Source organism: Microtus ochrogaster, chromosome 8 (assembly GCF_000317375.1).
Source record: "Microtus ochrogaster isolate Prairie Vole_2 chromosome 8, MicOch1.0, whole genome shotgun sequence".
NCBI classification, from domain to species: Eukaryota; Metazoa; Chordata; class Mammalia; order Rodentia; family Cricetidae; genus Microtus; species Microtus ochrogaster.
The window spans coordinates 10,726,250-10,752,887 of record NC_022015.1 but is presented as its reverse complement, the minus strand read 5'-3'; the positions used below and the strand labels follow the sequence as shown (position 1 = coordinate 10,752,887).

Below are 26,638 nucleotides of genomic sequence, written 5' to 3'. Positions count from 1 at the left end.
ACCCCTTTTCCACCCCCAGGAACAATGTCAACAGCACCCCATCACGAAAGACTGTCCCCTCTGCAATCATATCCACCCCTTTTCCTTAAGTTGTCTTGTCAGGATATTTTATGACGGAAACAGGAGAGGACTCTAAGTCCCATGTCACGTGTGTACGTGTGAAGTCTGTGTATAGCTATGTAAATCTAGATTGTACACATAAGAGAAGCTATGTGAATTCTGTCTTTGAGATGAGTAATTCTGTTCAGCTATATGTTCCTGCCACAAGACACTGTTTAACTGTAGGCCCAAAGAAACAGAGCCAAAGAGCCGTGGACTGGAAACTGCACTGGGAACCAAAGTAAACCTCTTCCCTTCACAAGTAGATTAGTGTGCACATTTGTTACAGTCACGGAAAGCTTACCAGCGATGTGCCCCCAAGATCTCTGCATTGAATCCCCAGTCCCTGGGTTGTATATTCCCTTAGTGGCACAAGGAACTGCAGAGGTAACAAGCTGAAGACCTTGACAGCGGAGGTGATCTTGGACTACCTAGAAGGCTCAATGCTATAACCACTTAGGAGAGGAAGGCAGGAGAAGTACTGGGCTAGAAGTAGCAGGGACTAGATAGCACCAAATGTAGAAGCCAGGAAATTGAGACAAAGACTTCTTCCTTCAGCCCCCAGAAGGCACTGGCCATCCCAACACTTCAACTCTGGCCTAATAAAACTGATTTTGAACCTGGATCCTCCAAAATCATAAAAGAAGTATGTGTGATTTTAACCTACTGAGTGTGGTAATGGCGTGGAGCAGCTAGTAGCAGCTAATACCTCACTCATAAACGGTGGCAATAACACGAAGCCCACTGGCTTGTGCAGACAAGTTCCCCAGCAACGGAAGGAAGGAAGTGGCGCCATGTGCCCTAGAAAGATGGCCACCTGTATGTCAACCCTCCGGTGACAGGGAGTCGCTCTGAGGATTTATCCATTTCAGCATGCCCCAAATCCCTGAAGCAGCTTCGCTTCCTGCCTCCCTCTGCAAACAAACGACACAGCAGCAGAGAAGATGACAGACTGTCCCCTGAGATTCTGGCCTTGGTGATGACCGAGACAGAAATGTACTATTCTGTAAGACAAGATTAATTGTAAGACATTTTCCCCCCATCAAGAGGGTGCGACAGCACAATTTCTGCCCAACCGCCATGTAGTTCTGAACATTAGAAGAAAACGTGTGCAGTTGCCTGGACTACCTTGAAAGCTCAGGTGTCCCCAGTCCACTGTTAACTTCACTGCGAAGAGGCAGCCGTGCCTCTGGGACTTGTCCTCAGATGCCACAGAGGCAATTCTGCTTTCACCTCAGGTTGTGGTCATAAGACACCTATCATCATCAAACTACAGTGGGATTTCTCTTTATTTATTTTGTCCAAGGCTAGAATTTGGCTGAAGAAAACCCTTTACCCAAAGCAACCTTTTCTTTTCTAACACAATCGTAGCTTCATTGAAGGCCTCAGTTTCAACAACGTCTTTCATGAGCCTCCTCCCCTGAGACATGAGACCAGAAGGGCAGTGGACCCTTTGTTTCCAGCTCAATTCGCTGTTTCTTTTTTGCTAATGAGTCTGATTGAATCTCAGGGCAATACTTTTTGGCTGGAATAGAAAAAATATCTATATGCTTCCTGTTCTGAAGATGCTAGCAAATAAAGCCATTGCCTCCACCTAGCTGGTTGATTAGGGCTATACGCGTCAAGAGGATGGTACTGGCTTCTGAGTCAGGGGAAGGTCAGCAGAAGGTACGGCACAGTGCGAATCCACTGAAAGGCAGGTAGGGAAAAAACTCCTTCCTCGCACTCCAAGAGAGTCCTCGGTTGACTGCAGCACTGATCTCATCATCACTCCTTTTTCTGTGGAGGAAAAGGGCGCACCTGCTCAGTGCTCCAATCCTCCCTGAGCCAGGTGCACGCCCCCCCCCGCCTTTTTTTTGGGGGGGGGGTTTAAGATAGGATTTCTCTCTTTAACAGTTCTGGCTGTTGTTGACCAGTTGGCCTCGAACTCCGCCTGTCTCTGCCTCCCAAGTGCTGGGATTAAAGGCGTGCGCCACAACTGTCCAGCAAGGTGCACTCCCTTTTAACACTGATGTCAAATTTGGCCACATAACTTGCATTAGCAAATGGGATGCAAACAGCAGCAGTGTTTGCCAATTGCATGGCTTAGCCATCGTTCTTCCTCCTCTATGAGGCCAAGGAAGAGGACTACTCCTTCATCCTAAGTCCTAGACCGAAATGAGACATAGAACAGAGCCCAGGATGACAAACACATTGCATGAAAAGAGTGAGCTGCAGACCTGTGGTGTAGAGCACTGAGACGTGGGGCTCTTTGTTACTGCAGCAGAACCTAGAGAAAGCTGTCCACTCCAGAGCACTGGAGGGGATGTGGCAGCCTCACAAAAGAGAACGTATTATCAGGGTGCTCTCATCTGCAAGTGCCAGAAATTAAACTCAAACTGGCTGAAGGAAGAAAAGGTAGGAAAGGAGGTGTTTAGCTGCTCACTTAACTCCAAAGGAACAAAGTTGGCAGTAGGTGTGGCCAGATAATAAATAAATAAATAAATAAATAAATAAATAAATAAGAACTCAGACTCTTATCACCTCTCAAACCTGCTTTTTTTTTTTAATCAGGCACAGTTTTGTTGATAGCTTTCATCAACTCCAGAATTGTCACTTAGAGATTCAAATCTAGACCCAGGGCTGCAGCCCATAGCAAGAGCACTTGTCTAACAGGCCCAAAGCAATGGGTTTGATCCCTACAGCGGAAAAAACAAAGGCAAAGATCTAAGTCTAGTGGAAGAGAAATTCCTTCCTGGTGCCTCAGACTGAACAGGCTTAGATGGTAATCATCGGGGATTCCTGCTGTTTGGACAGCCCTGTCCCATCCTCAGCTAAGTGCTCTAGCTCACTAGAGTACCTGAACTGAGAAACAAGGGAAGTTAAGCACCCAGAAGCAGGAGAATCAATGCAGAAAAGTCTTAGAAAAGTCTTATGTTTTAATATAACTTAAGTTTTATTATAACTATGGAAAAGCCATAAATATCTACGAAAAGTGGGGAGGTAGAGCAAAAAGGAAAGCAATGAATATCCCCCTCTTCCTTTTGTAACCTTCTTTCGAGACAAGGTTTCAAACCTGCTATACAGCTATCTAATTAAGGAGTAAGCAAGGACTGAATGTCTGCCCCTCTGCCTCCACCTCTGGAGGGCTGAGATGGCAGGCATGCACCCCCATGCCCGGTTATGAAGTGCCGGCGACTGAACCTGGGCTTTGGGGTGCTAGGCAAGCGCTCTACCTCTCTTCTACCTGAGCCTCAGCCTCAGGCCCGTTCTGCATTCTTAAAGTAATCCTTTGCTAGGAGAAAAATTAAAGTCACCCATGTTGGGATGAAGCATCGTTCTGAAAGACTCTTTAGGTCTAGAGTGATTTAATTCCATGACAATTCTTGACGTGAAGTGTTTTTTTTCACTGTATAATTTATTTCATAAAGATGCATATTTTGTACATGATGAATTCTAGTTACAGTTTTATGAGCTGAAGAGTATTTTTAAAGATTGTCAATGTCCTAGGCTATACAAAAAATATTCAAACAAAAATAGGCTTGGGAAGAGTAGCTATAGAAGATTAGACAGAATACAGAGTCTGCTAAATTGAGGGCAGGGAGAGGGGGGAATGGATGGATCGGGTAGGAAAAGGATCATTTACAGGATAATCACTAATAGCCACTGTGACAAAAACCTCCAATCCAGCTGTGATCTCACATGACAATGGCACTGTGCTGTAGGCAGCTGGACTTTGACATTAAGATAAGAGCCAGGTTCCAACAGAAGACGGCTCACAGATGGGTAGACAGGCTTACTAGAGGCAGTTAAGTGGTAGCAGATATATTTAGCATGACATCTCACACAGGGGTTGTTTGCTAAAGACAGGCCAGGAAAGGAAGCTCTCATTAAGTCAAAATGCCCACTTCAGATCCCCTAAATTACCATGTGCATGTATTACATCCTTTATGAGGTCAATTTTCACCCAGTTTCAGTTCTGATCCTGTCACGTTCTGGTTGACATGGAAGGCAGTAGTGGTGAACTGAGCTCTTGACGGGGCTGACTGGAGGCAGGCTGCCCAGGTTCAAGTCCTGTCTCTACTGCCAAAACTCATGCACGGCCCAGTATAGCACCCATGAACCCAACAGTCTTCCTTGGGCTGGACTCTGTGAGGAGGGGGTGAAAAGGATTAAGAACCTCTTAGGCAGAGAAGGTTAAGAACAGGGTGGAGCATCTCCTCCATTCTTCACTTCTTGTGTGTTCTAACCTCGCTAACATTTATAAGAGTGTGGTCGGCCTGCATCGGGCTGCAGGAGCGGGGAAGCAGCAGGGGAAGCAGAGCAGTGATGACTGTATTTCCCCAAGATTACTTTCTTTATTGTCCACTTCCCACTTTCAGCATCTCTATCCAAGAGCTGCGGGGAGGTTAAAAGGGATCACAGTCAACAAAGCATTTAGCAGAGTGACTGCTCGGTTAGCCCAGTTATTAGCACCCAGATGCAGGGTGACCTCTGCCGCAGGGTGATTTCTCCCCGACAGAGAATTCAAACCTGATTGTACTCTAAGGTTATTCGGGAAGCTAGCTTGATACACACCTCTCATTCCAGCATTCAGGAAGCTGAGACAGGAGGATTGAAAGTTTAAGGCCAACCTAAGCTACATGGTAAGATTCTGTCTCAAAAAATAGAAACCATAACAAATAAACTGTACACAGAGGAAGCTTTTAGAAACAAAAACAAAATAATGTGATGCTCAGACCATCCTGAAAGTTTGGATTTAACAGGTCTTGAGGGAAACAAAGTTCTATAGACGATATAACAATTTTTATTCTTATTGTTAGGTTTAGGGACAAGGTCTCACTATATAGTCCTAGACTACCTGGAGCTCGCTCTGTAGACCAGGCTGGCCTCAAACCCACAGAGATCAGCCTGCCTCTGCCTCCCGAGTGCTGGGGTTAAAGGCATCACTGCCACTCCTGACTTGCATTTGATGTTATACTTTGGTTGTGAGCCAAGCCTCTCACGACTGAGCCATTTCTGTAGCCCTGGCTTGCAGATGATGTCTAAATGCGGCCAGGGTAGAAAAGCCGTAGGATTAGAGCAGATGTTCCCAACTGGGGTAAACTGCCTCACCGCCAGCCTTGAGACGTGCATCTGTCCGCAGATTGCTGCAATATTAAAACTGGCATCTAGTAGGGAAAGGGCACCGATGCTGCCAACATCACAATGCACAGCACAGCTCTTCACACAGCCCAAGTTCATAAACCTGGACTGCAGCTTGTTTCCCAGCTCCTGTCCTCGTATGCTTGAAGGACTCTGGTTCCTGCTTGCTTCGCTGGCTCTTCTAGCTCCAGGGTACCCTGGAAGAACATGTTCCCTAAATCCTCCAATGCAAGTCAAGACTCAACCCAGTGGGGCTGGCTCCAGGCCTGGGAAGAGTCTCCTGCCTCACCACTTTCCTTACTGTTTTGTTAATACCCGAATTAAAACACCACACAAACTTAGCTGCTTAGCAACACGCCTCTCTCTTCTGGGGCTTCAGCCCTGATTGGTCCATTTCTGGTGTCCTCAGCACCGAACTCTCTGTGTTATGGTGGGGAGGTGTTGCCGGATTTTATTACATCGTGTGGATTCGATTTCACTTTTGTCATGCTCCTGGAAAGATAATGGGAGCACAGGACACAAAAGCCAGCAGAAGCCAGAGCACTGTGTCTCTAGCTGCAAAGATGGCTACTACATCTCGGTGTGTCTCTGTGAGCTACGAGGGACCTCAAGGCCCCTTGAAGCATCCCAGGCAGTAAGAGACTAGGGGTCTACAAGATTCTCATGGAGAATCTCATGGATAGAAGGTCTTGTATGTTGTCTTTTAGGTTCATTGTATATGTATGGGTATTTTGGTACATGTACGTCTGTGTACCACCTGGGAGCCTAGTACCTGAAGAGGTCAGGACTAGATCCTCTGGAACCAGAGTTACAGGTATTTGTGCACTGCCATGGGGGTACTCAGAATAAAACCTGGGTCCTCTGCAAGAACGGTGCTCTTATCCACTGAGCCATCTCTCGGCACTCACCCCCATCTCACCGTATAGCTCTGGAGGGCATTGAATTCACCGTGTAGATTAGGCTGGGCTTGAGTGTGAGACCTGGAGGGAAGTGCAGCTCTGCTAGTAAATAGCTGGTTATCTGGCAGGCACAAGGGCCTGGAGCTCAAGCCTCACTAGCAGTGACAGACAGAAACGGAGACAGGAAGACACTGGGAAGGAAAATTATCTAGGCTAAGAACTCTTCGGTGTTATTTCTGAAGTGTTTCTGGGAAGGAACCAGCGAGGAGACAGAGCGAGCTGGAGACAAGAGCCCCAAGTGTAACTGACCTAGATGCCGTTCAAGAGCATATTCCCTTATACTAAAGAAAGCCATTGCGAGCATAACCTTGAGATTAGGAGTGGGTGGGCAAGATGGCTCGGTGGCTGGAGCTACACAAGCATGAGGACCAGAGTTGGGCTCCCCAGAATCCACACAAATGCTGGAAGAGAGTGACGGCTGCCTGCACTTCCAGTCCTCAGAAGGCAAACACAGAGGATCCCAGAGCAAGCTGGCCGCCCGGACCGACTACATCAGCAAGCTTCAGTGAACAAGGCCAATGGTGATCAGAGAGGACTTCCAACGGCAGCCTCAGCCTTTACATGTGGGCCCACACACTAACAAACACTCATGCACACATCCATGCAACACCAAACTCACATACACGTAAGAGAAAAACTATGGGAAGTCAACTATTCACACTTACTGGGCCTTGAGCCATTCCTCCACGAAGGGAATGGAGAAGAATTCTGTGAATGGCTCCCCTGCCCTCTTCGGATTCTGACTGGTCACACAGCCATGTTTGATTGACAAGAAAAAGGACAAGAATTAAGTCGGTTGTTGTTCTTCTATTGAAAATCAACACAATCAAATGCTCAGGGCCATTGAATGTTAATGACAGGAACGACTTACTTGTATAGCCACTCAGTCAGGAAATCGCAGGCAATGAATTTGGTTCTCTTCCTCTACAGGGAGAAGATAAAATTAAGTTATATTCTTACTTTACCCACATGTCTGTATAGCACAAAGAGAGCAGTAAATTGGTTAGAACCATTTTAGTATGTATGGGTCCATTATGAGGTGTAAAGTGTGTCAGCAAAGAGTGTGCGGACAGTATAAAGCAACCTGAGGGTATTTCTCCAGTCAACCTTGAATAAAGCATTTCAGACAGTAGGGACTAATAAAAGACTGTTGAGTGCACCTCGTGGGTGCTTATTATATGTTCTATACCTCAGGAGGCTGACTTTGAAAAAAAGATAGATTTATTTGTTTTATATGTAGGAGTATTTTGCCTACATGTATGTATGTGCACCATGTTCCTGGTGCCATCGGAGGTCGGAAGATGTCAGATCCCTGGAACTGGGGTTATGGAACGGTTGTGAGACATGTTGGCACTGGGCACTGAACCCTGGATCTGCAAGAGCAACAAGTGCTCTTAACCTCTGAACCATCTTTCCAGCCCTAAAGCGGCTGATGTTATAGGAAGCGGTGCAAAGGAGTTTCTTATCTAAACCACAGCTTGCTTTGCCGTGTGTGACTCACAGAGAGGACAAGCAGGATACATTTTGAGAGAGACAACCTTAATGATTTCTGTCACTGTGCAAGCATCATAGACTAGGACAGTGCCAAGGGCACTAGATGGTGTGACCTCATCTTGTGTGGTTAGCTATTGGGCCATCGGTTGAAGCACAGGGCACATGGCTACTGACTGAAACACTGGGCACATGGCATACTGTGTTTGTTGGGTCCCTCCGTCTACTCAAGCCCACAGCTGGACTTCAGATCTGGGTGCTCTTTTCAAAGGTAGAGGGGAAAACATAAATGTGAAAAGTTTAAGCACCGAAAGGTAGAAGCCGAGCGCATGGGGCCACAGCTCCTGCTAGCTGAACTCAGAACCCACACTGCACCCATCTCTTAGCAGAAATCTTACTGCCTCCGCATAGCTATCAATTAGACCTGAAATGATTTCCTGGGTTTCTGAGGAGAAAGGGACAGCTATGGGTCACCGTTCTGCCTTAAGAGACAGAAATGGAAACGGCCAAGAGATGTCTATGATTACTCTCCTTTCCTGGGTTCTCCTGCCTGCTGTCCCTTCTACTTCCGGTCTGGAATACAGCTGTGGGCCTGGAAATGAACAGTCCCTTTATGTCCTGAGACCAAAACCCACACGCTCAGCCTGGCATGGTGACTCAGCCTTAGGAAGTGGGGCAGGAAGATGAGGGGTTGGACGCCATCCTCAGCTACTTAGTGAATCTGAGGCCAGCTCGGGCCATAGGTAACCTTGCCTCAAACAAACAAACCAAACACAACTCCACACACTACAGATGATGGAGCAGGAGTTAGGAGGAGCTGGGCCTTAAGCCACTGTGCCAGCTTGGGCCTGCACTACCCCCTCCTGACATATAAGGCAACAAAAATGTCACTGGGTTTATTGCCACTCTTCTTATCATTACATGCAGCCAAATATAGGTCTACCTAGGAAGTCACAGTGGGAAACATTCTAGGGTATTGAGTCAAGCTGTGCTGAGAAGGGAACAGCACCAGCCATCCTGTCTCCTGATTCTCCCTTCTTGTGGCTGAAACAGAAACATCAGCCTCTGCCAGAGAACTGTTAAGGGACCTGCCAAATGGAGGGTCCCTTTCTGGTTTGCTCTGCAGCACTTTCCTCTGAGTTGAGATGCTCCATCCTCTAGACATGACACTTAGGACTCAGGGACCAGGGTTAGTGAGATGGTTCAGTGGGCCCGGGAGCTTGCAGCAAAGCCAAATGATCTGAGTTTGATACACGGAGCTCACAGGGTAGAAGGGGGAGCACCGACCCCCACAGTCCATGCGTAGGACTCAGGAAGCCTCAGGAGCCCATAGGTTCACAGGGTCCCTCCCCCAGCAGACAAGCAGTAATGAGGGCTGAGAAGGAGACTCCTGGCACAGAGGTGCCTGCCAGCAATGCAGGAAGCTCCAGGGATGAGGGGTGTGAGCTGCAACCCCCAGGTGGAATACTTATGTGGCTGCTCATTGGTGCCTGATCTGGAGTAAATGGTCATTTGCCTACGTTACCCCCAGGAAAGGAGAACCCCTTTGACAGAGACTAAGAACCAAGTCAGTCTAGAGGTGCTGGCGGCACTGTTGGTAGCCCTCCCAAGAATGCAAAGTATTCTGGAAATTTTCTCTGTCCCTCTAGATCAACCCTACCCTGCCCTGCCCTGTGATGCAGGGGACAAGCTCATGTCTCCCAGCATCCCCTACCAACCATCAGGGCCAGCCAATGAGGGATCAGCAGGAAGAAAGGAGAGAAGGGGTTGGACTGCACCTTCACCAAGATTCCTCTGCTAGTATCCTAACCCCAGTACCTCAGAATATGACCTTATTTGGAAATAGGACTGATGCAGATGGAAAGATAGAATCAGTTAATCTGAAAGTGCCCTATCCAGAGAAGACAATCAGGGATCCATTAGCAGGACACTGCTGGGTAGACTGCAGTAGCAAACGCCTGATCGCGCTGTACGAGACCCTGGACCTGCCAGGTACAGGAGTCAGCGTGCCTTTCTTCCCCCACTCCTTTCTCTCTCTCTTCCTCTCCCTTCCCTCTCCCTCCCCTCCCCTCCCTGATATTGGTGGTGTGCCCAGGATGGAACTCTTCAGAGCTCACAGTCTGACCCTGGCTGGGCACACTGAGATACACACCCTGTTAGAAGTGTCTTTTTTTTTTTTTTTTGTCTCCAAGCCATCTGTGCTGAGTTGTTGATTATTGTTTACAAAAGAGAAAGTTTCAACTGCTTTAACTACTATTTTCCAGTTCTCCAATCCTGTGCATCCTAGGCTAACCCAGAAAGCCCTTTCCACATAGGAAAGGCTGTCCTGCAGTTTCCTGGTGAACCTCAGCATCTCAGAAAGCAACCAGCCACAGACGGCACACATCTCCTTCCAGACCACAAGCTCTGAGGAGCAGAATCTGCACCTTCTCTCCTTCCATCCCTGGCTTCATCCACCACGGTGGAGTAAATAAATGAAGAAATTCAGGAATAGGTCCAGGGCATCAAAGCAAGAAAGAGTCATGTACGAGGATGTGGGCATTTCAAACAAAGGTTTATTAGTATAATTCTAGATACATTTCATTCATTTCCCACAATTTCTATCTCTCTTTTTGAAACAGAGTATCCCTTAGGCTGGCTTCAAAATATCTGTGGAACAGAGGTTAAATTACCTTGAATTTCCAGTACCTGAATTTTCTCTGCCTCCCAAGTGCTGGGATTACAGGCATAAACTGCCATGCCTTGTCTGTGTGGCACTGGGGACCAAACCCAGGGCCTCTATTACTCTAAGTAAGCACTCCATTGACAGCACCACCCTCCAGCTCACCACAATATTTTCTTAGGAAAAATTCCATCTGATTTCTTTTTTCTTCTTCTCTTAGAAGCAGCAATTTGGCTTTATAATCCTACAGAAAGCTGACCGCATTGCTGTGAAACTGATGGACACTGAAAAACAAAGTGCTGCTTAGGGTTTTAAAGGAAGCTTTATCGTGGCTGTTAGCGAAGAAAGCGCTCGGTGCCTGGATCCTGGAGATTATGTGCTGTCTTTTACCTCGAAGCCAACAGCTTTAACAAAGACACTGAAACACTGCCAGCCAAGGGGATAGAAATCTTAGAGAGGGCTTGTTTGTTTGACACACAATATTTTTTTCTCATTTCTTTTTAGCTCTTTGGGAATTTAGTGAGAATATTTTGATTGTGGTCACCCCCCTCCTCTCTGTCCATCCCTCCCATATCCAGAACCCCCTTCCTTCCCAACTTTACACCACCATCACCACCACCACCCCAGTTCAAAGTGCTTTTTGTTTTTTTGCTTTTTAAAGGCTGTGTAAGGAAAGGAAGGCCCCCTTCAAAAGAAGAAAACACTTGTTACAACAATGCGAATATGTAACCAAGCACGAATGCAGTCTAATGGCTTACACAATGGGGCAACTGTAAGATGCTAGTCTCCATCTTCCCACACACCAGGCTTGTCCGCATTTCACACCCGGGAGCCATAAAGATTCTAAGTGGAGGATACAGCCCCGCTCGCCCTATTAAATAGACCTTGACATAGCCTCATGAAGCTCATGCACAGATTTATTCACTTTTGATGCAAAGAAATAAACTGCGAGAGATGATATTTTCCTTCGGTTCTGGGCAGGCATGGACGTGCCCTGCATACCCAGACGTGCGGAACAGTGGGGTATTGTTCAGCTGTTGTTTGGTTTAGAAATTATCTGCTGGGGAGCCGAAAGGGAGAAGGGAAGGCAACTGAAAAGCTGTGGTGTGTGAAGAGATAAGAGAGGAAGTAAGAAAAGGGAACGCTCAAGACCGAAGATGCTGGGGCTGCCGGGCTCATGGGACGTGGGCAGCTGCAAGGAATCCTTGACCGCTAAAAGGCATAAGTGTGTGTATTGTACGAGCAGGGAAAACGGGCAACCACAAAGTTAAAACACATTATTTTTGTTGTTATGTGTTAGTTTTTGAGAGTGCACAGTGAGCTATCTTTCTAGGCCCCAAATCCGAACAAAGCCCCACAAAATCTATGGCTGACAGTGGATGCCAGAAACCAGAAGTTGGGAAGAGGAGGCAGGAGACCAGCCGTTCAATGTCACGCTCGGCTTCACATGGAGTTGGAGGCCAGCCTGGGACAGATACAGGAGACCTGTCTCAAACCAATGTAAAGTTGAAAAGAAACGTGAAGTTGAAAGGGAGAAGGACAAGAGTCCTAGGACAAGGCATATGTTATCTCTGATCTGTAATTTACTTTGAGATCAGTCCCAAGCAGCACACCGGACAGACAGAGGGGAGAACTGACAGGTTGGTGGAGAATAAATAAGCAAATAAAACAAAATTTAGTTGTAACAGTTACATGTTGGGTATGTGGATTTGAAAAAAAAAATGGCCAAAAGAAGATAGAAGAGGGCTGGAGAGATGGCTCAGAGGTTAAGAGCACTGCTTGCTCTTCCAAAGGTCCTGAGTTCAATTCCCAGCAACCACATGGTGCCTCACAACCATCTGTAATGAGATCTGGTTCCCTCTTCTGGCCCACAGGCAGGTAAACCACTGTATACTTAATAAATAAATCTTTAAAAAAAGAAGATAGAAGAGAATATTGTTTTTAAACAAACAAACAAAAACCACTCTGGGCAGTGGTGGTGGCGCACGCCTCTAATCCCAGCACTCAGGAGGGAGAGACAGGCGGATGACTGTGAGTTTGAGGCCAGCCTGGTCTACAGAGCAAGTACTAAGACAGACTCCAAAGCTACACAGAGAAACACTGTCTCAAAATACCAAAAGACAAAAAATAAACAAAAAACAAACCCCGACTCTCAAAGAGTGAAAAGACACACATTAACTCATATGAGATCAAGTCATCAAGTAGCCTATACAAACATTTATGCTTAGCCCACACACAGGTGACAGACTAAAGGGGTGAAGGCTGGGAAGAAAAGTAGCTAACATTTAAAAACAATGAAATCTGGATTAAATGGGCATACATAATCCTACCCCCACATCTGGTTTTAGTGGTACACAGCTGTAATTCCAGCACTCAAGAGGCTGCGGCATGGGGACTGCCTGTTTGAGGATAGCCTGGGCTCTATAGTAATGTCCTGTCTTTAAGAAAAGTTTCACCAACATAAAAATGGATAAAGAAAATATGTTGCAGATAAACAATGTGGAATTGAGTTCTGCTGTAGGGAAGAACAAAGTATGTCATTTGCAGGAAAATGTTTGCAATGGGAGATAATCATATGGGGCAAGTTTAGCCAACCTTTAAGACAAATGACACGTTTTCTTATGTGTGGTTCCTAGGTTTTATGTAGATACTTAATAGATGTATCTATATAAAATGTAACAGATGGCAAGAAAGTAAAAAAGAAATAGCATTGGGGAACAATGGGAAGACTGGGAGGGAGGAGTGTGCATGGGGAGGGTAGCAGGGATGTGGGGAATATGTCCAAGAAAGACAAACATGTGGAATTCAGGTTAAACACACACGCATGACTTTAAAGCAGAAGGAAGACTATCTGAGAAGAGGCAGGGGACAGCAGGAGACTGGGGAGGTGAGGGGAGACAAGGGAAGTGCAATATGGTCTAAGTAGTATACGAACATGCCATAATGAAATGTCATTTTATCAATGAATAAACACCAATAAAAAGAACATTTTTCTCTACAGACATCATTGAGGCTCACCAATCAAGCTGTGCTAGAAGATCTCCCCATGGGCTCCTCACATCTTAAGAAAACATTATTTTCTATGTAAGTCATTTTGAATGGGGTTTTCTGTCACTTTCTGGAAAATCCCCCAAAGCCAGTAGCTCCAGAAAATACAGAATCTTAGTTTTGCATAAACAATACCCAGTTGTCATAAATAACACCCAGTGAAAGCAAAGTCATGTGAGTCTGTGCTGGTCCTTATCGCTAGGATATAAACAGGCGACTTTTATTAGCCATCGACTACAGTGAAGCGCCGACCTAATGGCGTGTGCCCAAAATATTTTCAGGGATGTGCTGATGGGAAGAATTCCCAGGTGAAGTTTACAAAGCAGCCATTAAGCCAGCTCTGTTTAATGTGGATGCTCAATTATGTTCTAATTAAGTTCTGATCTCTCCTGCTCCAATTAAGATAATCTAAAGGCACCGCTAGATGTCAAGGGACCGCTTCAGAACACTGGGCCAACTGTCACGTCTCGTATTTTCAGGTTCTTACATGGCCCCCCTTGAGCTCTTCCTGAGGAATACAAGCCAGTCCACAGCAGGATGGACGTGAGATGGCAGCCTTTCAGCTCCTCTTTGGAACACTGATGGGCCCTTGTAACCATCATCTACCAGTTGATCTCCTGCCTTCAAACCATTTCCTTTTCCAACTCATCCAGACTCTGCCCAGGGAAGGCAACACTAACAACATGAGATCAGGAGGGCCAAGGTGAACACAGACTGTGTAAGGGGGAGGCAAGACTCTTATTTCCACAGAAAGTCCTTCATCAGGACCAAAACTCTGCAAGCCTGGCTGTACAGTCTCATTTCCAGGACTTTCCAGAGTCTGGAGCATGCCCTTCAAGGTCTGCTGACAAGGGTAAAAAACAGCTTTGGCAGAAGCTCCCATGATACACTTGTGCAGATCCATTTCCATTCACCTGCCCCAAACGGAGTTCACTCTTTTTTCAACCAGGACCCAGCTCCCTACAATGCTTTGGTTTCTCATGTGCTAGCATTTGCCTCCTTTCAAGTAAGGCCCCTAATGACAGGATCAACAATTCTTACTGCTTGTCATGTACCCTTCTTTAATCCCAGTGGCCCTGGGGAGACAGGTACTACTAAAGCATCACCCTCCCATCGACCAGACTGGAAAACCAAGGCTCCTGGAGTTGATGGAATCTTCCCAGGGCCCCAGGGCTTGCATGAGTAGGAGAGGAGACACAAGGCTGCTTGTCTGACTCCAGAACCTTTTCTTGCATCCGGGCACCAGCACAGCCTCAGATAGCCTCCTCCTCAGACACTGGACTCATTTCTAGCCCTGCATTTCAGGACTGTGCTGCCTAGTTTTATATGGACTCGACACAAGCTAGAGTTATCTGATAATGGGGGAAAATGCCTTTATAAGATTGGCCTGTAGGTAAGTATGTGGGGTATGGTGTCAATTAATGACAGCTATGGAAGGGCCCAGGCTATTATGAGCAGTGCCATCCCTGGGCAGCGGTTCTGGGTTCTGTAAGAAAGCAGACTGAGCAAGCCATGAGGAACAAGCCAGTAAACAGCTCCCCTCCATGGCCTTTGCTTCAGTTCCTGCCTCCGAGTTCCTGCCCTGATTTCCCTGGATGATGGATAAGCTGCAAGTTTGTCCTTCCTCTCCAAGTTGCTTTTGGTCATGGTGTTTTAACACAAAATAGAAACGCTAAGACTAGGACCAAGTAACTTTTTTTTCCAAGTTAGCTTTGTTATTTTATCATTACATTTCCCAGTAAATGCCAAACTGAGCTGACACTAAAGTTAAACACATTTTCTTACTAAATTCTCACACATATATTCTTATATAAAGCAATTGGGATCATTTGTATTTTAAAGAGGAAGAAACTAAGGCTTAGGGAGATTAAGGTCACAATGCTTTCAGGTCAACCTCTCACACGGCGGCTGTGGCTGTAGCAACTTGAAAGGTCCCAGCTAGGCAGACAGCGAGCACATTTGTAACCCCAGCACTCCGGAGCACAGACGCAGGAGGAGTAAGTCTAAGGCAGCCTGGGCTGCAAACTCTGTCTAAATAAAATTCAGTGGAGCCCATTGTCATTCTCTTTTTCCAGTGGCTTCCACTGTGAGCAGACTGAGTCTGAGAGGAGCAGAAGTCCCAAGGCTGACTCTGCTGTGTTGATAAATGGCCCTGCTGACAAACGACCCTCTAAATAATTGTGTTTGCATCATAGCTGGTGCTGCTCTCAGCTCTAGCCACAGAAACTTCCTTCTGCAGTGGGCGACAGCTGAGAGCATGCTGGCTCTAATCACTGAGCTCTCTGCTGTGGCTGAGTCGTCTGCATCAACCTCCTGCACCCCAGGCTCAGGGAACATTGAAGAAAAGGGGACAGAAAGAATGCAAGAGCCACGGATGGGAGGAAAGCTGCGAAATGCTGATTTCTGGACATGATGTGGCTATTGTACTAACAGCAGTGGTGACCTGCACAAGATGAGGCCAGTGTAAATCCCAGGACGGATGGAGAAAGGCCCCGCGTCCCACTCCTAGAAGAGGAGCGACTGGCAGTCAAGAGCTGCTGGGAGAGGGAGGGTCTCTCCTTTGGGGATATGGCCACTGGTAGCTCATGCTCCAGTCAATGGCCACGTGTGTGCATTAAGTATACTCAAGAGGTTATTAATAACACCAACACATAAAAGGATATAAGATACCGTGAGGTGGAGTAAGGCCCTGGGGGGCATTGAAAGGAGATAGCGTTAGGTGATATGATCAAAATATATTGTAAAAATATATGAAACATTCAAAGTACAAATAGAAAATATTTTAAAGAAGGCTGGGGTACGTTCAGGTTCTTTGGTTTTGTTTGTTCGGTTTGAGCACACACTGTAATCCTAGCAGCCCCTCAACCCCAAACCCCGAAAGGGGTCTTCACAGTGCATTTCCAGCCACTGAGCTCATCATTATTCCCAACAGTTCAACCTTGAGTCAGTGTTCTCAACCTTCCTAATGCTGTGTCCCTCTAATACAGTTCTTCATGTTGTGGGGACCCAACCATAAAAGTATTTCACTGCTACTTCATAACTGTAATTTTGCTACTGTTACTAACTGTAATAAAAATATCTGATATGTGACCCCTGTGAAAGGGTCATTTGACCTCTGAAGGGGTCCGACCCACAGGTTGAGTACCCCTACTTTAAGTTTCACTGACATGTATCATTTTTTAAAAGGGGGTTATTGATTCAGAATCCCTTTATCCAAAGTGCCTGGGACCAGAACTGCTCTGAGTTTCAGAATTTGGGGTTCTGTGAATATGTTGGAATCGAGCCAAGCCTAAACATGAAAAAAATTATTTATGTTCCCTACACATCTTATGTATAAAAGCTGAAATAATTATACTTGATATTTTAAAATACTTTCAATGTCAGTTTCATGGTATATGTCTCAGTCAGGGTTCTACTGCTGTGATCAACACCATGACCAAAAGCGGCTTGGGGAGGAAAGGGCTGATTTGGCTCACACTTTCATATCGTACGTAGTTCATCACTGAAGAAAGTCAGGACAGGAACTCAAACATGAACCTGGCGGCAGGAGCTGAGCAAGGGCCATAGAGAAGTACCGCTTAGCTTGCTCCTCATAGCTTGCTCAGTCTGTTTTCTTTCTTTCTTTTTTTTTTTAAAGATTTTATTTATTATGTATACAGTATTCTCAGTATTCTGTCTGCATGTATGCCTGCAGGCCAGAAGAGGGCACCAGTTCCCATTACAGATGGTTGTGAGCCACCATGTGGTTGCTGGGAATTGAACTCAGGACCTTTGGAAGAGCAGGCAGTGCTCTTAACAACTGAGCCATCTTTCCAGCCCTCAGTCTGTTTTCTTATGGAGCCCAGTATTACCAGCCCAGGGATGATACCACCCACAATGGACTGGGCCCTCCTCCATCAACTACTAATTAAGAAAATTTCCCAGCTAAGATTCTAAGCAATAATGGAGAGGGTACCTTAACTGCCTTTCCCCTGCAATCAGATTGATGACCACCTTAATTGTCATCATAAAACCTTCATCCAGTAACTGATGGAAGCAGATGCAGAGATCCACAGCTAAGCACTGGGCTGAGCTCCTGGAGTCCAGTCATAGAGAGGGAAGAGTGATATTATGAGCAAAGGGGCCAAGACCATGATGGGAAAACCCACAGGAATAGCTTACTCAAGCTAGTGGGACTGACAGCTGGGGAACTTGTATAAGACTGAACTAGGCCATCTGAATGTGGGTGACAGTTGTGTGGCTTGGACAGTTTGTGGGACCACTAGCTGTGGAATCAGTATTTATTCCTAGTGCATGAACTGGCTCTTTGGAGTCTGTTTCCTATGGAGGGATTCCTTGCTCAGCCTACATACAGGAGGGAGGGCCTTTGTTCTGACTCAAGTGATGTGACAGACTTTTTTGACTCCCATGGAGGCCTCACCCTCTCTGAGGAGTGGATGGGGGATGGGATAGGAAAAAGATGGGGGAGCGGGAGGACAGGAGGGAGAGGGAACTGGGATTGGTATGTAAAATAAGATTGTTTAAAAAAATTTTTTTAAAGAGAAAAAGAAAGAAAATTGCCTACATGCTTGCCCGCAGCCTGATCTTATGGAACATTTTCTCACTTGAGGGTCCCTCCTCTTAGAGTCTTTAGCTTGTGTCAAGTTGACATAAAACCATCCTGCACAGTATACAACTTTCCCCTGTGGCATTGTGTTGCTGTTCAAAGTTTCAAATATTGGGGCTGGAGATAGAGTTTGGCTGATATAGTGCTTGCTTGGCATGCAGGAGGCCTTAGGCTCGATGTCCAGCGTTGTTCGAGCTAGGAGCGGTGGCTCATGCCCATCATCTCAGCACCTGGGAGGTGGAGGCAGGAGGAGCAGAAGTCTAAGGCCAACCTGTGCTCAAGACTGAGAAGAAAGGAGTTACACACTGTGGGGGTTTACATTAGAGACGCTCTGCCTGGGGACGAGGGCAGCAAGAGTCCTTCCTTGTCTGTCTATGCTATCTAGAAAGCAGGGTGGAGTGGCATGTGCCTGCTTCAAGGAATCTTTTTCTTAATTATATCTTAAGCAGGATGCCATCCACCATTCACTCAAACAAACCTACAGACAAGAAGAAGAACCAGGAGGGAATAAAACTCCTCTTAGAGACTTTGTTTTTCAAACAGTTAATGGATGCTAGGTGTTCTTTTTTTAAGTTACTTTTTATGGTTTAATGTGGATGGATGACTTTCTGCACGTATGTCTGTGTGTCACATGTGTACCTGATCTAGAGTTACAGATGGTCTCTGAATGAAAGGAGGACATGACTGCTCTGAGGTGTGGTTGAGGAGAGGATTGTAAGAGTCCAGACTCAACCAGGCCATGAGAGGACAGGGGCAGGGAGGGAGAGGGGGGGGAGAAAGGAGAAAGAGAAGAAAGAGCAAGTGGACCGAAAGGAGGAGGCAAGAAAGAACATGGCCAAAGGTTATATAGGTATGAGCAGCTGGAGGAGGGAAAGCAAAGCCCCTGGGCTGGAAAGGTTTATGGTAGGAGCTATGGTGAGAAGAGGTGCCACCGGTACTGAGTGGGCCTGGAGGTCTGCACGCATTTCGGTATGCTAAAAGGCACCACAGCCGGCCATCTGTCCCAGGTTTCTGGCAAGTAGGATTTGACAGTGCGAACCATCATGTGGGTGCTGGGAACAGAACCTATGTCCTCTGGAAGAGCAGCCAAAGCTGAGCCATGTTTCCAGCTCCTGAGTAGGTTCTTTTCAAACATTTTATTTTTTTTTCTCTCTCTCTGTGTGTGTGTGTCTGTGTGAAATGAACAAATGAACACACAGCCAAGACTGGAAGAACATCCCAGGCAAGTCCAGTCCTGATTGCTGCTGATTCATAGAAAAAATGATGAGCTAAATAAACAGCCATAATTTTAAGTCACTAATGGAAGCTATTTTTGTGGTCAAAAGTTAACTGATGCTGTTTGTGTTTAACAACTGAACACAACTTGTGGTACAGTGATGATATCCCCCATCTGGCAGTCGGTCAAGACTGCTACCTCAGCCATCTGGCAGAAAGCCATGCCCCTGCAGACAAAGCTCCAAGCCAGAGGAGGAGAGTCATATCACGAAGCCACTGCCCTTCGTTTGTAAAAGAACCCTGGGGTCACCCTTGGGACAGGGCCGTTGGATTTTGTCTTTAAAGCCTTGTTCTCAAAGTTGGACTTTGATTTTAGAAACAAAGACAACTTCCAGCCAAGTCTGGGGAACGAAGTGGTCAATGCTCCTTTGTTAAGATGGGCACAAGAAAAGGAACATGACTATAAAGTTATAATAAGGTTTTGCTTGCATGGTTCACAAGCTGGGTCTGACAGCAGTTCGAAGAGTCGTCATGGGAACTGTTTTTTTCTTTGAAAAATTAAAACCATTAAAAAATTTTAAATTTGGTATATAGAAAGTACACATATTTATAGGTTATCTCGTGGTGCTTTTGGTATCTATCTGTTCATATGCAGTGCACAATGTTCAAATTAAGTTAAACATATCTCTCTGTTCACATGGCTCACTTCTTTGCATTGCATAATGGGACATATTTCTTGCACCAATGGCCTTGTTACCTTGATGAATGTTGGCTCTGGAGCCAGAATGCCAGGTTTAGACCCTGGCTCTTCCTCTTAGAAGTCTCGTGAATTAACTGTGCATCTCTCTGGACCTCAGTTTCTTCAGTCACAAAGTAGGGAAGATAAAGCCATCCATTCTTGGAGGTACACTGAAGATGGTGCAAGGCTGGGCTGGGGCTCACTGATAGTGTTTGCCTCTTGTGCAGGAGGCCCTGATCTTAATTCCCAGCGCCACGTAAAACTGAGCGCTGTGGTACATAGTGGTAATCCCAGAACTAAGGAGGTGGAGACAGGAGGATCGGAAGCTCAAGGTCATCCATTGCTAGGCTAGCTTGGGGTTCATGAGTTCCAGTCTCAAAACACCACTATCACCAAAACGAGATGGCAATATAAAGAAGTGTCATGGTTAGGATGATATGGTCCCCAGATCTCCAGCGTTAGAATGCTCGATTCCCCCATTTGAGGAGGCTTGGAGGGTGTGGCCATAGTTGAGGATGTGTCACTGAGGGCTTGAGTTGAATCTTTCCGTTTCCTGCTTGTGGTTTGAGAAGTGAGCTCTCTGATCCAGCTCCAGGCGCCATGTCTTCTACCCGCTGTCCCCACCATTATGGACGCTAATCCTCTGAAACTAGAAGCTCAAAATAAATACTTTCTTCTATAAGTTGCCATGGCCACGGTGTTTTATTGAAGCAGCAGAAGAACTAACATAATTAGACCCTAGCACACACAGTGACTTTAATATCAAAAACAGCTACTTGTAGGTAAGCCAACCTCCTGACATTGATTCAGATGGCAGTCGACAGGTCGTTACAAAAGAGTCCCTACTTTGTGTTACATTTTATTGAGGTGCTAAGTCCCCAAATAAGAATTTGGGGTTGGTTGTTGGGACCCATTTGATTGTCAGGACTGGTTTTGGCTTGTAGGGAGTTCCTCATCTCTGTAGATGAGGAAGGACCATTTCCAGGATCATTCCACCATCATCTGCTTAGGACGTCTCCGGAGTGAGCTGCTGAGGTGCAGCAGCAGGAGCAGCAGCAGCAGCAGCAGCACTGCTCTGCACCCTGGCTCAGCCAGGGACTGGCTCTGACCTTGCAAATGCAAATGCGATATTCCTTCTTTATCCAGACTGCTAAGAACACCAGCTACACCACCAGGCCATTCTCCAGAACCAATGGAATCTCATGCACAAACACATGCTTGCGATCTGCTGAGAGAGAGCTTGAGTGTTCTTGCGTGAAAGGTAATTACATGCTGCGCTCTGAGCGTCCCTGTTCCCACCAAATTCATCTGCTAAGGCGAAGGCATCAAGAGCCGAGGACAGAGAAAGTGATTAGGTCATATGAGTACAGCCTGTGAGGGGAACTGAAACAGGCTTCTACAAGTTGCTTTTCCTAAAAGGCATGGTCTCCTCACTTGGCCCACAAGGTAACCGGAGACAGGATGGAAGCCTAACATCTCTGCCTTCATTCTGTCTGTCTCCTTTACTTTGGCTGAAGACACAGAGACAAATTGCTTTCCCTAATCTTTCCTCTGGTCACTGAGGATTCCTTTCCTCATGTAGCAATTACCCACGATGGTGAGGCCACACTGAGACACAGAAGCGATGGAGGCCTGAGGATAAGATGAATCCCTGTGCAGAACTGAAAGGGGGCTAAGATCAACCGGAGCCCACCTTAACCAGGCCTACTTAATCGCACATGCCCCTTGTCCTCTGCCCCAGTGTCAGTATCCCAAAGACAGACTTGGATTCCTGTGCCTCTTTTAGCTGCTTCTCTTCCCAATGTGGCCACAATGAATAAATCTCCTGTCTCTGCTCTTTACAATCATGTCTCTTTAGCTGGCACAGGCTACTGAGTCGAGCTTTGTGGGAAGGGGGCCATGAGAGCCCTGACTCTTGGTCCAAGAGACTCTAGGTATGAAAAGAGACAGACTGGAGGCACCGTCAGATGGGCTTGCAGAGTGGAGGTAAGATTATAGGAGTTTAAGGCCATCCTCAGCAACACACTGATTAGAGGCCAACCTGAGCAGCAAGAAGAGATCATGTCTTGAAAAAAATAAAAGGTGTGCGTCAGGGGAGAAGAGTTGTATATCAGTGAACCAGGAAGTAGGCCCTCCTTGAAGCAGGATCGAGAAAGAGAGGGAAAGGCTGGATATAAGGGCACACCCCTTTAATCCTAGCACTTGGGAGGCAGAGGCAGGCAGATCTCTGAGCTCAGAGCAATCGCAGTCTACATCATGAGTTCCAGAACATCCAGGGCTTCAATAGTAGGGCTTCAATTTGTGATGTCTCACAAAGGAGGAGGAAGAAAAAGGCAGTGGCAGTGGCGACATGGGAAGGAAAAGAACTCCAGAGGGCCCTGCTGACCGAGAACAAGATACTTTTGCAAATAATGTTACAAAGCTGTGGCTGCACAGAAATAATAACTGATAACCAACTTGAAGAAGGAAAGATTTATTGTCTCACGCACTTAAGGGCTTCAGTCCATGCACTGTGGCAAGGTACAGCAAACACTGCCACAAAGGGGCTGTTTGCCTCCTGACAGCTGGGAGCGAAAAGAGAGCGAGGAAGGTCACACCCAATGACGTAACTTCCTTCCGCCCTCCCTTCTCCTGCCACTAAAGGTTCCACCACTTCTCAGTAGTGCCATAGGGTGGGACTTAAACGCCAAACCTTGACAAGCTCCATCATTTGCCCCCAAATAAATAAATAAATAAATAACCAGTAGATCAAAGCACGTGCAAGTCCCTTCCAGAATTACCACTTACAGGGCCTGGGAGAAGAGTCAGTCAATTCCTAAACCATTTGGTACACAAGTTGGGATCCCTAAAACCCCTGCAAGGCTGGGGACAGAAGGAACTGTGTCTGCAGAGTTCTAGTGCCCCCGCCCCCACTGTCTCTGCCCCCACTATGAGATGAGAGATAGTAACAGGAGACTCCCCAGAAGCTGCCAGCCAAATATCTGGGCTCATACAGTGACAGTCAAGAGACCTTATCTCAAAAAGGTGGAAAGTGAAGACTGAGACCTAAGGTTGTCTGCAGACCTCAACATATGTGCTATGGCACACATGTGCCTGCACTCACAAACACAGAGGTTCCTCATACACATAAACACCTGCAGAGATTTTGAAAAAGAAGAAATTATCTCTTATGTGCAATAGCTACAGGAGATTAACAGAAGACTAGCAACGTTCATAACATGCTCTGTCACTTAACTGCAATCTTCAGAACAGGCCCTGACTTTGAAAGAACAATATTCACCCACTTATCCGTTCATCCATCCACCCAGCCACCCAACCACCATAAACATTTTGCTGCTTTCGAGACACACTGTGAAGCAAAACAGAAAATAAGTAAACCAAGCATAAATAACCATAAGCCAGCATCTTAAGAGCAAACTAGAAGTCAGCAATTATTCTTTAGCCACATCAAGATGAAATGTCAAGGGTTCCACTAAGCCATGAATGACTCCACTGTTTAAGAGCCATTTGGATGCGAGTTTGGTGGCTGGTGACAGATAGAGAAGCCCCAGTTGTGTGAGCTTTGTCTGGTGGCTGCGCATTGCTCTGCTGAAGCATCTATGCCCGGTGACAGCATGAGAGGAACAGCTGCGTGGGAAAAGGGCAAACCAGAATAGCAGACGTTCCACTTGGAGGTGACAAATGTGGAGGCAGAAATAAGTGCATTTTTAAACCTTCGAGAATAGTCCAACCAAAGGGCACGCAACCAGGGCACGGAGAAATGGAGAGAATCATATTTAATTAAGAAATCCTAAGTCAGGAAAGTAAAAAGTGTCTAACCTGTCTTGGATATGTGTAGCATTCAAAGATCTGAGCATCCTGGGAGAAGACAAAGGAGCTAACATTCCTTGGTACCCATGAGAATTACTAAATAAATATTATTAAATATTTGCATACTTCCTCCCAGTATTAGGAGATGCTCTGTTATCTCTTTAGTATTTGAGGAAATTAAAGCTCATTGTTAAAGATTTATTTTTACTTATGTGTGTGCATGTGTGTGTGTGTGTATATGGCACATGTATGCAGGTACTCAAAAAGGCCAGAAGAGGGCATCAGATCACCCAGAGCTGGAGTTACAGGCAGTTGTGAACTACATGACATGGCTGCTGGGAACTGAACTCAGGTCTTCTGCAAGAACAGCAAGTGCTCTTAACTGCTGTACCACCTCTCCATCCCCTAAACTCAGATTATTTAAGGCCATACTGCAAATAAAAGGTCCAATGAGATCCTGGGCTTGCTGATCAGTTCTTGCAGATGAAAACTCTGAGAACCCACATTCTTCCTGATCTGTCACTATGACGTGTACATGTTGCAGCTGTATCCAAGTCCTAGGCAACATCCAATGGCTGACTGCTTGTTTTTGTTTCTGTCTTGAGATAGTTATATATCCCAGGCTGACTTAGAACTCTTAGCAGCAGTATCTCCTTCCCGCTTCCATCCCCCATCCCTCCCCCCTCAGCCTCCTAGTGTGGGATGCTGGTACTGACATCCAATGCTTAGACTGTTTTCATTTACTTAGCCACAGATCATCTGCTAGATGTCAAAGATGAAATACAAGTTGGCACAAGTCTGCCTCGTTAATCTCTAATACACACCGAAATGCCTTGGATTCTTTGGAAGCAGTTCATCATTGCCTGGGGCCCAAAACTGGTTTTTGTTCCTTTGTTTCAAGATTATTTATGAAACATTAGATATGCAATCTTCAATGTGAAATCTTAATTACTGCTCTTTTAGATGATTTCATACTCTCTGAAGGGTGTAAATTAGAAAAATAACAGCAGAGTGAACGACAGGACACACTGTGAACACAGCTGCCCTAGGTCCCAAAAGGAATTCAGCATTGGTTCCAGGCTCACTGTTCCTCCAGTCAGTCTTATGGGAAATCTCAGACACACGGAGGTATGAAGAACCTCTCCATCACCCTTCACCTCACACAGGGTTTACTAGCATCGGTGGCTTTCAGGACAGGGTCAGTCCTAAGAGGACAGACACTCTATGTCCACAGTCCCTGGGCCCCATGGTCACATGCAGACAACCTTGTGTGTGTGCATCTGTCTGTTCATCTGTGTGAGGTATATGCTAGGCTTCAAACGCTCATTCACTGAGCCGTGCCGCCAGCCCCACCTGCAGACATTCTGAGTGAGTTTGCAAAGCCCCCACTGTGAGCATCTCATCGTCTCATCGTGCCCTATCCTGTGCCCTATCAACTTAATGAAAGGCCGCAGCACACTGAATCTACTTCCAGCAGCAGCAGAAGGAAGCGGGAAGGACTGAAGAGGTGGCTCAGTGGTAAGACACTTGCAGGGCAAGCATAAGGACCCGAGTTCAGATCCCCATGAAAGCTGGACATGGTGCTCCCTGCGTGTAACCCTCCTCACTGGAAGCTCAGCGACGGGTCAGTCCAGCACAGAAGGTCAGTTCTAAGTTCACCGAGACAAGTTGTCTCAAAAAACAAGGCGGAGGGCAGTAAAAGAACAAAAGAGGATACTGGAAGTAGATCTCTGACCTCCACACAAGGACACACACAAATAAGTGTGCCCCCACGAGTGCAAACACACACATCATATACACATGCATGTGCACGCACACACACACACACACCATACGCACATGCATGTGCACACGCACACACGCGCACACACACACACACACGAAGGCAGAGTTGCTGGAGGGTGACAGAGAGGCCCTCTGGTTTTTCATTCAGCGACAAGAACCAAAGTGTCAGGATGAATCCCAGGAACAACGCTGGGCCCAGAGGCGCTCTCCTCCCCAATCCCTCCAGCCTCATTCCCTCTCCACCCAGCTGCACCTGGCAGCTTTTAACACCACAGAGAGAGGGCGGGTAGAGCCTAAGAGAGAATACAAGTAGTGAATGGAAGCCATGGGGCCTGGGAGCAGGGAGTGAGAATTTGAAGCAGCTTAGCCTTCATAACCTGAGGCCAGCATCCATCTGTTTCCCAGCAGTCAGCAGCGAGGGGAAAGTGGGCGTTTCTAGCATCTGTGCAGCCTTCAGTTCTGTCTTCCAGGAGGGACAAGGGCCCAGACAGGATCACCTAAGGTGTCCTCTGTCACTCACTAGCTCAGGGATTCCAGGTAAAAATGAATTTTCCTCCAAGAGGGGTGAGGGTGGAAAAAAGAGGGCCTAGTTTAGGAAGTTCTCAGGGTGGAAAAGGCTGATGAATGGTGAGCGTTTGACCCCTGTTGATGGGCTGCATTCCATGCAGGTGATGACAACTCCTCTCACTTTCCTGGATATTCCTCCCCCACCCCTTTTAATTTCATCTGTGTTTGAGGTAAGTGTGTGCATGTCTGCATTGTATGGAGGTTGGAGGACAGCTTCAGGTGTCATTCCTCCTCAGGTGCCTTCCACCTTGTCTTTTTGGAAAGGGTCTCTCTCTGGGACCTGGGACTTACTATGTGGCTAGTCAGGCTGGCTAGACCATTCCAGGGAGCACGCCAGCACTGGCATTACAAACAAATGCTACCACCCCTGGATTGTATATAGGTGCTGGGGATGGAAGTCAGGTCTTCATGCTTACAAAGCAAGCATTTTATTGGCTGAGCTACTTACCTAGCCCCTCTGTTTCCAATGGCTTCTCCAATGGCAGGCAAAACAGAGAGGAGAGTCTCCCCTACTGTGATACCGGACTTGCTGG

General features: G+C 46.6%; 1 protein-coding gene across 1 annotated transcript in view; it reads right to left on the bottom strand.

Moving 5' to 3' along the window:
- The window catches only part of Iqck (IQ motif containing K), an 87,921-nt gene that overhangs the window by 33,547 nt on the left and 27,736 nt on the right, over nt 1-26,638 (bottom strand). Inside the window, exons 5-6 of the mRNA XM_026781521.1 lie at nt 7,054-7,106; nt 6,848-6,925 (exon numbers count right to left, since the gene is read on the bottom strand). Of these exons, the coding sequence (XP_026637322.1) occupies nt 6,848-6,925; nt 7,054-7,106 (131 nt within the window). The remainder of the gene's footprint in view (nt 1-6,847; nt 6,926-7,053; nt 7,107-26,638) is intronic.